Source organism: Callospermophilus lateralis, chromosome 6, assembly GCF_048772815.1.
Source record: "Callospermophilus lateralis isolate mCalLat2 chromosome 6, mCalLat2.hap1, whole genome shotgun sequence".
NCBI classification, from domain to species: Eukaryota; Metazoa; Chordata; class Mammalia; order Rodentia; family Sciuridae; genus Callospermophilus; species Callospermophilus lateralis.
Window position 1 is genome coordinate 103,654,988 of NC_135310.1, and position 12,729 is coordinate 103,667,716.

The 12,729-nt window shown below is 39.6% G+C and overlaps 1 protein-coding gene across 1 annotated transcript in view; it reads left to right on the plus strand.

Annotated features, from left to right (window-relative positions):
- Pkhd1 (PKHD1 ciliary IPT domain containing fibrocystin/polyductin) overlaps nt 1-12,729 on the plus strand; it is a 429,388-nt gene that overhangs the window by 17,302 nt on the left and 399,357 nt on the right. The window contains exons 11-14 of the mRNA XM_076860094.2: nt 5,669-5,770; nt 6,573-6,668; nt 8,985-9,126; nt 11,148-11,262. Coding sequence (XP_076716209.2) covers nt 5,669-5,770; nt 6,573-6,668; nt 8,985-9,126; nt 11,148-11,262 — 455 coding nt within the window. The remainder of the gene's footprint in view (nt 1-5,668; nt 5,771-6,572; nt 6,669-8,984; nt 9,127-11,147; nt 11,263-12,729) is intronic.

Sequence of the window (12,729 nt, forward strand, 5' to 3'; positions counted from 1 at the left end):
GAACTCAGTTAAGTAGTACAAAGTCAGTTGCTAAAGAAGAATACCTAGATTCTAGGATTTGATACAATCACAAAGTCATTGCAGGTATGTCTAAGTGAGTTCATATTCCAGGAAGCAATCAATACCTACAGTTGCAAGCTGGGCTTGGTGGCCCATGCCTGTGGTCCTACCACTTGGTAGACTTAGGCAGGAGAATCCTTTGAGTCCAGGAGTTTGAGACTAGCCTGGGCAACATAGTGAGACCCTGTCTTAACAACAATACAAAACCTCAAATTTGCATTTGCCAAAAGTGCAAGATATTTCACAGGTCATAGGAAAAATGCCATTCACTTTAATTTAATATTTAAAATCATTGCACATTAGTTACAGAGAATAGTGGGTTTCATTGCAGCATATTTGTATATTCATATAACATAATGCATCAATTTCACTCCTCCTCTTGCTCTTCTCTCCTCTCTGCCCCTGATATCTTTCCTCTACCCTAATGGTCTCTCCTTTACTTGCTGAATTTTAATCTTGCTTTTCCTTTTCTTTTAACAACACAATTAGCATGTTGGAGGGTGAATTTGAAGAAGCACCCAAGGTGATATTTACAGTGACAGCATAAACAAGAATGTCAGTCCCTTGCTGAGGGTTTTACATACAACCTCAATACCTATTTTATTAACTAAATTCATTAACTATGAGATGGGTAGCATTAATTACATTTTTCAGATGAGAATACAGATGGAAAGAGTCAAAGTAATTTATCAGAAAGTTCAAGTGCTAAAAAATGCAGATAATTCCAAATCTTTTTTTTTATTTGTTCTTTTTAATTATATTTGACAGTAGGATGCATTTTGACATATCATACATACATGGAGTGTAACTTCCCATTCTTGTGGTTGTATTTGATGTGGAGTTATACTGATCATGTATTTATATATGAACATAAAAAAGTTATGTCTGATTCATTCTACTGTCTTTCCCATTCCTACCCCCCCATCCAATCTGGTGAACTTCCATTCCCTCTTCCCCATATGTTGTGAATCAGCATCTGCATATCAGAGAGAACATTCAGATTTTGGTTTTGGGGTATTAGCTTTTTACTTGGCATGATAGTCTACAGTTCCATCCATTTACCAGCAAATGCCATTACTTCATTCTTTTTTATGGGCTGAGTAATATTCCATTGTATATATGTACCACATTTTCTTTATTAATTCAAACTTTGAAGACCCTAGGTTGGGTCCATTGCTTAGCTATTGTGAAATGAGCTGCTACAAACATTGATATGGCTAGGTCACTGTAGCATGATGATTTTAAAACCTTTGGGTGTAAATTGGGGAGTGGGATAACTGGGTAAAATGGTGGTTCCAATCCAAGTTTTCTGAGGAATCTCCATACTGCTTTCTAGAATGATTGCACCAATTTGCAGTCCCACCAGCAATGTATGAGTGTAATTTCTTCCCCACATCCTCGTCAACATTTATTTTTATCTGTTTTCTTGATAATTACCATTCTGACTAAAGTGAGATGAAATCTCAGTGTAGTTTTAATTTGAATTTCTCTAATTGCTAGTGATGTTGAACATTTTTTTCATATATTTGTTGACCATTCATATTTCTTCTTCTGTGAAGTACTTGTTCAGGTCCTTTGCCCATTTATAGATTGGGTTATTTGGGGTTTTTTTGGTGTAAAGTTTTTTGAGTTCTTTATATATTCTGGAGATTAATGCTCTATCTGAGGTACAGGTGGCAAAGATTTTCTCCCATTCTGTAGGCTCTCTGTTCACATTCTTGATTGTTTCCTTTGCTGTGAAGAAGCTTTTTAGTTTGATAGGATCCCATTTACTAATTCTTGTTTTTACTTCTTGCTCTTTAGGAGTTTTGTTGAGGAATTTTTATCACATATAGATTTTCAGTTTTCCTAGCATCATTTGTTGAAGCTATCTTTTCTCCAATGTATGTTTATGATGTCTTTGTTAAGTATGAGATAATTGTATTTGCATGGGTTTGTCTCTTTGTCTTCTGTTCTGTACCATTGGTCTTCATGTCTGTTTTGGTGCCAGTACAATGCGGTTTTTGTTCCTATAGCTCTGTAATATAATTTAACATCTGGAATTGTGATGCTTCCTGCTTCACTTTCCTTGCTGAGGATTGCTTTGGCTATTCTGGCTCTCTTATTTTTCCAAATGAATTTCATGACTGCTCTTTATGTTTCTTTGAAGAATGTCATCAGAACCTTAATAAGACTTGCATTAAATCTGTATAGTGCTTTTGGTAGTATGGCTATTTTAACAATATTAATTCTTCCTATTCAAGAACATGGGAGAACTTTCCATTTCTAAGATCTTTATCAGTTGCTTTCTTTAGTGTTCTGTAGTTTTCATTGTAGAGGTCTTTCACCTGTTTTGTTAGATTCATTCTCAAATATTTTATTTTCTTTAAGGTAGACAATTCTAAATGTCATGCACATAATCAACATGTTCTTGGAAGAATGCTCTCCTTGTCATCCCACCCCAATCTTCTCTGTGAATCTGCAATCACTGTGAATCCTGGCATGCTGGATAGATTGGAAGAATGTCTGATAACACAGCTATTTTGGATTTCCAGGGTCAGGCCAGAACTTTTTCATAGCCAAGGAGGTTGGGGGGAGAGCAGAGATGGCCAACCCCACAGAGCCCCGGGATGAGCACATTGAGGGTTGGCATTCAATCACTAGTCTAGTTTATTAAGCCAATAATCTTTCTGAGTCTCAACTAAACACCTATAAAATGAATAATGTGTTGTTTGTTCTTCCCAACTCCAAAAATTATCCAAAGAAGTTAATGAGCAAGAATCTTGGACTTCATCTAAGATTTCCTTCCCCCTCTCATTTCCATGTCCATTCAATTGCTAATTTCTCCCAGTTTCACTTCTCACGTTTCTTGATTGTGATATATTCACTTTATCTCCACAACTACTGTCTAAATCTGGCCCCATCATCTCTTGTTACAGACTATGCTGAAATGGTTTCTAAATGGCCCTCGCTCTGACCTTGTCCCTTGCTGATCCATGCTCTACATAAACACAACTACTCTACACCACATATCTAGTAGCATGTGTCTGATGCTTCTTTCTTGCATGCTGTCTATAAGGGTTCTTATCCCCTACAAGAAATGATCCAGGCTTCTGTCCATGGCTGATCTGCTTCTCCAGCTCCATTTCTCCATGTATGTTCCAGCAATACTTGGAGACACTGTGCATTTCTTCCCCATATTTAGACTACCATTTGCTTTTAGTGTCCTTTCTCACCTTCACTTGGTCAGTTCTGATTCATCCTTTAAAATTCAGTTCAGACTGTAATCCCAGAGACTTGGGAGGCTGAGACAGGATGATCCCAAGTTCAGAGCCAGCCTCAGCAACTTAGTGAGACCCTAAATAATTTAGCAAGACCTTGTCTCTAAGTAAAATATTTTCAAAAAGTGTTGGGGATGTGGCTCGTTGTTAAGTGCCCCTGGGTTAAATTCCCAGTATCCAAAAAAAAAAAAAAAAAAAAAAAAAAAATTCAGTTCAGATGTCATCTCTAGAAATTTTGTACCCTCACCCCATCCCCAAACTTCTCTGCACTTCATATACTTTCTCTAGTTTTGCTAAGCAAAATGACTATAATTTTACTCTTTGATACCTTCTCTATCCTAACATAGTGACCTCCTGGAAGAGAGAAACTGTGTTATGTTTATCTTTGTATCCTTATGCTATAAATTAGTTGTTCTGTGAATGTTGAAAAGTTTACCATATATCAACTTTGTTAAAAGTTTAAGAACTTCCTAAGTTGATTTTGTCTGTGGTCTGTGTAATTTTGAATGCATATCAAAAGAATGTGTTAGTGGAGCATGGTGGAGTGCTCCTGTAATCTCAGCTAATTGGGAGGCTGAGGAAGAAGAATCACAGTTGAAGAACAGTCTGGGCAACTTAATAAGATCCCATTAAAAAATGAAACAAGCTGTGCATGATGATGCATGCTTGTAATCCCAGCAGCTCGGGAGGCTGAGACCAGATGATTGCGAGTTCAAAGTCAGCCTCAGCAACGGCGAGGTACTTAACAACTCAGTGAAACCCTGTCTCTAAATAAAATACAAAAAGAGGGCTCAGGATATGGCTCAGTGGTTGAATGCCCCTGAATTCAATCCCTGGTACAAAAACATGAAAACAACAACAACAACAACAAAAAGATAAAGAAGAAAGAATATGTTAATCTTTTCATGTAGATAACCAGAAAATTCCAATACCCAATTCTAATATCCAATATGTTATACTGATAAAATGTGATAAAAAAGTGTATAAAAAGGGGGAGGTTATTGTTAGAATATTGGAAATGGAGGGAACATGTAGGAACCATTTGTTCTGCCAGGAGATCTGCTTCTCTGGTCGGTGACATCCAGGATGCAGTACGGTGTCCCCACACACATCACACTTACCCTCCCAGCTCAGCCCAGTGGTTCAGTAGCACATTCCCAGTGAATGGCATTGCATGTTGTGGCTTTCTTTCTGGTGACCATGAATTGCCCTAGGCTCTATGGCTCTGCACTCTTTATTGCCTGGCCTCCTTCAGTTGGATGACAACAGTTGGTATTCTGTCCACATCTAACCCTTTGGCTTAGGGTAGGACTCTGTTCACTTCAGTCTGGTCCTGCCATCATATTAATATATTTCTCTATTTATAGATCTACATGAGTATTTATATGTATGAAATATAAAAATATTCTCCTTAGGTATTCCATGTGATATTAGACATGTGTCTCCCAAAACACTTGTTTTGTCTTTTAACAGGATCTTATTAAGTTTCCCAGACTGTTCTTCAACTTGTGATTCTTCTACCTCATCCTCCCAAGTAGCTGAGATTACAGGTGCATTCCACTGTAGCCCGCTAACACGTTCATTTTTATATTTGAGTGTTGGAGATCATTTTTTGCCCCGTATACCTCTTCTGCTTTGTCTCATGGACAACAGCACTATGAAATACTCCCATTGAATTCATATTTTGAAGTGGCAGCTATTTATGATTAGCCCCCTCCTTCAGCTTATCCGAGAACGCAGCTCCTCTTTCCTCTAGAGGGAATGAAATTTGAGCAAAGTGTCATAATAGGAGAGGAAAGGATGAGGTGAAGTGGGGATATGTGGCATATTGTGGTAGAGGACCCAAACAACCGGGAACAGCTTGAGGTGGTGAGCACACAGCGGGGAGCCTGCAGCAGGGGCAGCAAGACTGAGTAACTCGTTCTTCTGCTTAGAGCACATCACAGATTCACATGGGTGACTCAAATTCTTGCCCAGTGCAACCAAAGTTGACTCCTCCAGATGGTGTAAACTGCTGTTCCTGACTTGTAAATAAAGTCCTTGAAGCTGGGAGACAGATTCCCTAAGAAAGCATCATGGTATATAGAAGCTTTTCCTGATATGATGAGTGATTCTGCATGTCCCCTCCATTTCCGATATTGATTGGTATAATATATATTTATAGTCTTTTCTTGATATGTGCATTTAAAAATGATTATTAGTAGAAAAAAATTTCAACTGATGCTGGACTAGGAAAGTTAGAATAGAAAATAAAGTATGATAGCTTCTATTATTATATGATTATCTGGGTCATATTCTGATCTATATTTGGAAGCTTACTTTTTTTCTTTTTTTTTAATTTCTTGCAGAAATCCTATCTGTGTTTCCAGAAACTGGGAGCCATGGGGGAAGAACAGATATCACAATTACGGGAGACTTTTTTGACAATTCTGCCCAGGTTACCATAGCCGGTAACTATGTTGGGATAGCTGAAAATAGTTCACGGTTTCAAATGCTGTAGGAGCTTACATATCTCTTATGGCCTGGGGGGCTGTGAAGAAAAGCAGTCTTTGCCTTTTCTATCGTTTCATGTCACTAAGGTCTTTTACTGGTGTTTGGTTGTGACCTGGTGGTCTTTTGGTCCTGTTGCTTTGCCAGTGGGTTATGGGAACAGGATGTCCTATAGACACACTTAAAATGCATGGGCAATTTCCTCAGGTGTCTCCATCTTGTCGGGTGAAGAGAAGAAAAAGATACAGTTGCCTCTTCACAGAGGTTTACTTCTACTAAAAAGCAAGCCCTTTCCTCACCTGCCCTCCTTACCGGGAGTAGGTGGGCACTGGTTCTGCAGACTCCTATGGAATAGCCCTTGGAAACTCTGTCATGGTATCTGTCTGGAACCATTGGTTCTGCCAGGTGGTCTGCTTCTCTGGTGGGTGATATGTAAGATACAGGACAGTGTCCCCACACATTGACATCACACTTACCCTCCTGGCTTAGCCTAGTGGTTCAGCAGCACATTCCCAGTGAATGGCATTGCATGATGTGGCTTTCTTTCTGGTGACCACAAGCTGCCCTAGGCTCTGCACTCTTTATTGCCTGGCCTCCTTCAGTTGGATGACAACTGTTGGTATTCTATCCACATCTAGCCCTTTGGCTTAGGTAGGACCCTGTTCACTTCAGTGTGGTCCTGCCATCATATTGATATATTTCTCTATCTATAGATCTACCTGTGTATTTATATATATGAAATATTAAAAAAATTCTCCTTAGGCATTCCATGTGATATTAGACACGTGTCTCCCAGGAAGATTGAGTGCACCACCCAGGCTCCAGGAAAGGGGGCAAGGCTCACTGCTCCTCAGGCAGGTAAGAAAGTCACCAGGCTGTTCAGTGAACTCTCCAGTTACGTGCTTAGTCATGAGGGCCTGGAGAATTGGAACAAACATGTTTGAATTCTGTCTCAGCTGCTTGGCTGGTTAGCTCAGTGAGCTCCTAGTCTATGATACCATTTCAAAGCTTTCATATCAGGGAGGCTCTGAGCTTTATTCAGTTGCTTAGTGACATTGCACTCCCAGCCCCAGTCAATGTGTAGCCAGTGGAATTCAGCAGAGACCATGATCCTGACAGCATAACTACCATGCAGACACGAACTGCTGAAGGAATCTCCAAAACTGCCTCCCTGCATCTGAGGGGTCAGTTGCTTGTTCTTTATCTAAGAAGATAGGAGCAGTGGAGTGTGCTCTTCTGTGCTCATAAGAGTACTATTAGATAAGACAGGAGAGTTGGGCACAATGGGGTGCATTTAAATGTTGTTTTTCTCCCCTGTGGGCATCTGTCTGCTCCTTTCAAAAATAGGGTTGTATCATAACATTGCCACTAGCAGAGGCCTGCAGTGGGTAGGAGGCAAAGTAGCAGGTGCCACCTGTCCTCCTCTGTTGAAAGCTTCCATCTCATAGCTGCAAGCACTTTTCTGCTAAGCATTAGTATTGGAGGCTGAAGTGTAGTTGGGGACTAAAGGTGGTTGCCATGTTACCCAGCCCAGAAACACAGGCTGCACATCTGTGCACAGCGCCTGACCTAATGGTTAGACTAGATGCAATGAGAGTCAACTCCAGAGGCTCAGTACTTGGAAGGAGAGTTGCCCCACAGGGGAGGAAAACTTTCTAAAGAAAGGCCATTCAGGTGTGAAAATGCATGCAAAGCTTTGGCTTGAGAATTCTCCAGTTCCCAGATCCACAGTTTTTACTTAAGGAAAGCTCCCATTCAAGGAAACAAAACTATTAAAACAAGTAATTGAGAGAATGTGTGTTTCCTGTGTCAGGAAATATATAGCCTGCTCCCTCGTTGAGCGTTTCCCACTTTAGCTACTTGGATAGTGGTAGGGTAATTTCCTGAAAGCAGCTATTTTTGACAGGAGTGTCCTTTATGAAATGCTTTTGAAGTTTCTGCTATGGAAGTAGGGCAAGCTACTATGCAAAGAAGTGTTTTTCTACCACGAAATGTGGTGGATTCTGCCTCTAGGGGACATTTGGCAATGTCTGAAGGAATTTTAGCTGTTTTACTTTGGGATGGTGGTAATGATACTGGCATCAGGTAGGTAGAGGCCAGGGCTGTTGATTAGCATCCTGTGGTGCACAGGACAGCCCCTACAGAGTCACCCAGACCTAAATGTCAACAGTGCTGAGGTTGAGAAACCCTGGGTTAAGGTAACATTATTAAAATATGCTCAACTTTCTGCTTATCCCTTACCTACCTCTTCATCTTATGGAGGAACGACAGTAGAAGTTTAAAATAATGATAAAAACCCTAGCCATCTCTACTGAACACTTACTATATTTTGGACTCTGTATTGAATGTATTTCCAGCTTCCTTTTTACTGGGGTATCATCTCTATTGGCCCCATTTTGGTGCATGAAAAAATGAAGACACAGGAGAGAGGCATTAAGCAGTTTGTTCCAAGCTGCATGGCTAGTAAGTAGGAGAGCTGGGATCTGAACCCTCAGCTATGAGTCCAGAGTTCACCCTTGACCTGAGTCAGTATCCAATATTGATCACACATTTGCTTTGACCTCAGGTTTAACTTAATATAAAACATAAATTAGTAAGCACATTGTTTAAAGTGACACATATTAGCAGTATGCCACATAATTGGCTCTGAATATACTTCCACATGTTGAGGTTGTAGCACTTGAAACATTTTTTTCTGGGAAAAGTGAATTTTATGGAATGGAATTTCCAGGCTGAACTGGACCTTTAAAGATACTGAGGTCCACTTGAGGCTTTGGGAGGCACAAAGACAGGCCATGCCACAACACACAACACCCTGTTATCCTTCACTCGCCCAAAGCGTTTGTCTGTTCTGCTTCTCAGTTCTCTTCTCCAGAACTCCTGTTAAAAAGGGCTCCCTACTCTTCTCTGGTCCTCTGAGAGCATCTCCCTTTACTGTTTCCCATCAAGTGTCTCTTTACAAGAGGTGGCGGTCTACCCAAGGAATATTTTCTGCTTTCCAGAACATTTGTAGTATCTGTAGAGGCTCTCACCTGATTAGTCCATCTTCTCAGATGACTCACCTTTACAGAGAGTACCTGGGTCATTTTCACTCTGTAATTTTAAATTCAGTAGTCTCTCAATTTGGGGAGGGTTGCTGTCTGAAGATTATGAAAAAAAAAATATGTCTTGTAGGCAATCGAGGGCTTCTTTTTGAAGTTGGAGATGCTTCTGATGGCTTGGAACTGACTGAAGCCACCCCTGGGTACAGGTGGCAGATTGTGCCTAATGCCAGTTCTCCATTTGGGTTTTGGTCAATGGAAGGACAACCTTTCAGGTATGTTGTAGAAAAGGTGGGAGTACTTTACTGGCTTCTGTGAGGCTGATACAGATAATTAAGGCAGTGAGGTTTCTGGAGGAGAACTCATCACACCAGCCGATTCAGCAATGGAGCTGGACAGTGTTCTCAACTGCTAGTGATCAGCATAGCCAAATATGGATCAATATGTAAAATTCATATTTTCTACAACTCTGCTTCCAATCTGCTTTGGAGATGATAATCCACTAGAATATCAAGCTAAGCAGTCTTGGTGGATAGCAGAGTAGTATCTCCTGCAGATGTAGTGGAAGTAAAGTGAACATCTGGTTGACACCAAAGTAAGATGCAAGAACTTCCCCTTTGGGCCTGTGAAGGAGCAAAGGCTGGGCAGCAGCAATTCTGTTGGAGCAGCCATCCACCGCTGAAAGTTCACCTCATGGCCAGTGTACAGCAGGGCAATCTCTTGTGGGCTCTGCAAGATGTGGTTTTCTGCCATAGTTATTGCTTGTGATCATGATTTTCCTGTTGAGTGTTTTGAGTCTTTACTTTCTTCAATGCTGAGATTTATAACATTCTATAGTAATCTTAAAAAGATATGAAAAGTTCAAGAATTGTTTAGACACTGCTTCCTTAGTGCACTCTCAGGGTAGTTAGAGAAGCCAATCCATTGGAGCTGATCCCTTCAAAATCCTGCTCAGAGAGGACAGTGGTGGTTCCTGAGTGTGAACTTGAGTCCGTCTGAGACCTCCTCAGGGGTATTACCTTTTAGATTTCAGCTTAGTTGTGGAATGAAAGGCATTTTTCCTGGTCTAAGGAATTCCAGGCAAGGAAGAAGCCAAGGAGGGAAGGAACACTGTAGGTGGAATAATGCTTCCTGGAGCCTCACTGACTAGGAAGTGAACCAACAGTCTGCCATTGAAACGTGCCATCACCTGGGGTCCATTGTAGCACCTCGTATGCATCTTTATCAATAGTTTTTGAGGACCATTAATAATGTTCAATGAAAAACTTTTCAGCTATATTCACTGTGTAAATCAGTGAGCCCTGACCTCCTCAAAAGGCAAAACCAAAAAAACAGAAAGGGTTTTGATTCATATGATAGGACATGTAGGTTATGTCCCTTTAACTGTTATTTCAAGGAGCCACAAACTCGATTGTAAATCATTTTCCATTCTCCCTCTTCTTCGTTTTTTAAAATTAAATATTGGTGTATTGATTGATTGATTGACTAATAAGGTAATGTTGTTATATTGGTGACCCTTTAAAACCACTATTTTGGAAACCATTTTCAAATATAAAATTCTCTCTAAAGACAAAAATATATGTATACATTAAAGGAAAAATTCAAAACTTCTTTATAGTGATGACCTGATGATTTTTAGATAATAACATAAGCAAAAACTGGTGTTGGTATTTATTTAAGTGCTTTGATCAGTTTTTAAACTGTATCTGTCTCTAATATAAGATCACTAGAATTTATCTTGAAACATTTCGTTGAAATGGTCTTATTTTTAAAATGTTTCACAAGACTTCCTATGATCTTCAAAGTTTCATTTTATGACTTTCAATTTAAAAATTATGGACCCCCAATTGATTTTTATCTTTGGGCCATAATTGTTTCTAATTTGGAGATTATTCTGTAGGTGTTGAGGTTGTCTGGCAATCTCAGAGCAAATTCCAATGGGTGGTCTCTCTTTACTTCTGATCTCATATGGATGACATTACATTGGTTGAGTTACCACCATGGTTCATGGCTTATGCTGGTGATAGCAGGCCTTCTTCTCAGGTAGGCCTTCAAAAAGTCCTATACTATGGCAGTGATGCTCCCAGTGATGACATAACCACAGAGGGATTTGTGACCTTGTGAAGCAAGATTTATGGCTCTTCCTAAAAAACCCTGAACAATCATGTGGCATAAGAGGCAGGATTTTCATCATCATTACCATAAAGAAAAGCAAAGTACCAGGACAACCATATGTTGGCTCAGCGATTCAGACCTTGGTTGCTCTCACTTGACTCTGTGTTCTTCTGCTTTACAGAGCGCGGCTCAGTGGGTTCTTTGTGGCTCCAGAGACAAATAATTATACATTCTGGATCCAGGCAGACAGCCAAGCTTCCTTGCATTTTAGTCAGACAGAGGAACCAAAGACTAAGGTATTTATCTTCCTCTCATTTTCCTTTTCTTCGCCCCCAGTCCTGTACCCTTGAAAAAAGGAAGAGTCAAAACAGAGTTCTCATTTCTATAGGTGATTATAATATTCCATGAGATGATCAGGGGCTCTAATTGTTGAAAAAGAATGTGGTTGAATATAATGGTATCTATTATTTATTGAGCATTTACAATAAGCCAGGAATTCTGCTATAGTTTTTACATAGCTCACCTCTAATCTTCACTGTATATCTGTGAGATCTGTATATTTATCTCCATTTCCCAGATAAGGAATTTGAGGCTAAGAAAGATTGTATGGCCAATTCCAGACAGCATGGATAATAAGAGGTATATTCAGGATACATAATCATATTTGTCTGACTCCAAAATGTATGCCTTTCCACTAATTTTGGGTAGAGATGCAACCAGCCTCATATAGAAATTTCCTCATAAACTTTGGAGGAGAAGAGAAGATGCCTTTAAAAAATAGCCAAATGAAGCCATCATGTGATATGACCCAGCTATTCCACTCATAGGTATTTATCCGAAAGAATTAAGTCAGCATACTATAGTGATATGTGCATACCCATGTTTATAGAAGTAGTACAAATCACAATAGCTAAAGTACGAAACCAGCCTAGATATCCTTCAGTGAATAAATACATTAAAAAAAATGTGGTATATATATACAGAGTGGAGTTTTATTTAGCCATAAAGAAGAATTAAATTATGCCATCTGCAGGAAAATGGATGGAATTTGAAAACATATGTTAAGCAAAATAAGACAAACTTAGAAGATCAAGGGTCATATTTTTTTTTTCCTCATATGCGGAAGATAGAGAGTAAAAGGAAAAGAAAGGTGTGGAGGGAATCTCATGAAAATTAAAGGGAGATCAGTGGAGTAGAGGAGAGGGACCAGGAGAGGGAGGAGGGGAGAGAAATACTGGGGAGTGATACTGGCCAAACTATATTGTTACATTGCATGCATGTACAAATATGTGACCACAAATCCCACCATTATGAACAAATATAATGTACAAATAAAATATGGAGAATTAACTTAAACATAAAAAATGCAGCCAAGATTCACTTGTGCTATTGACAGAGAGCCACCATACTTTTAATTTGGAATTGATTTGCTAGTTGGTTAGAGAAAGGTCATAGATTGTGATGTTGTTGAGTCATTCTAGGTCAGATAAGGAAATTGAGGCTAAGAAAGATTGTATGGCTAATCCCATAGGGCTTAATACTACTTTTAAGTAATATTAAAGGCTTAATACTACTTTTTTTTCTCTAGGGCTTAATACTATTTTTTTCACAACATCATGTAGACCTGTGTTGTTAAGTTGGCTGTTCCTGCTTTAAATGTGGTCTGTCTGGCCTCATTTGAATACTGTTGAGAGAAAGAGAGAGAGAAAGAGAGAGAGAGAGAGAGAGAGAGAGAGAGAGAGAGAGAGAGAGAGAGAGCTGGA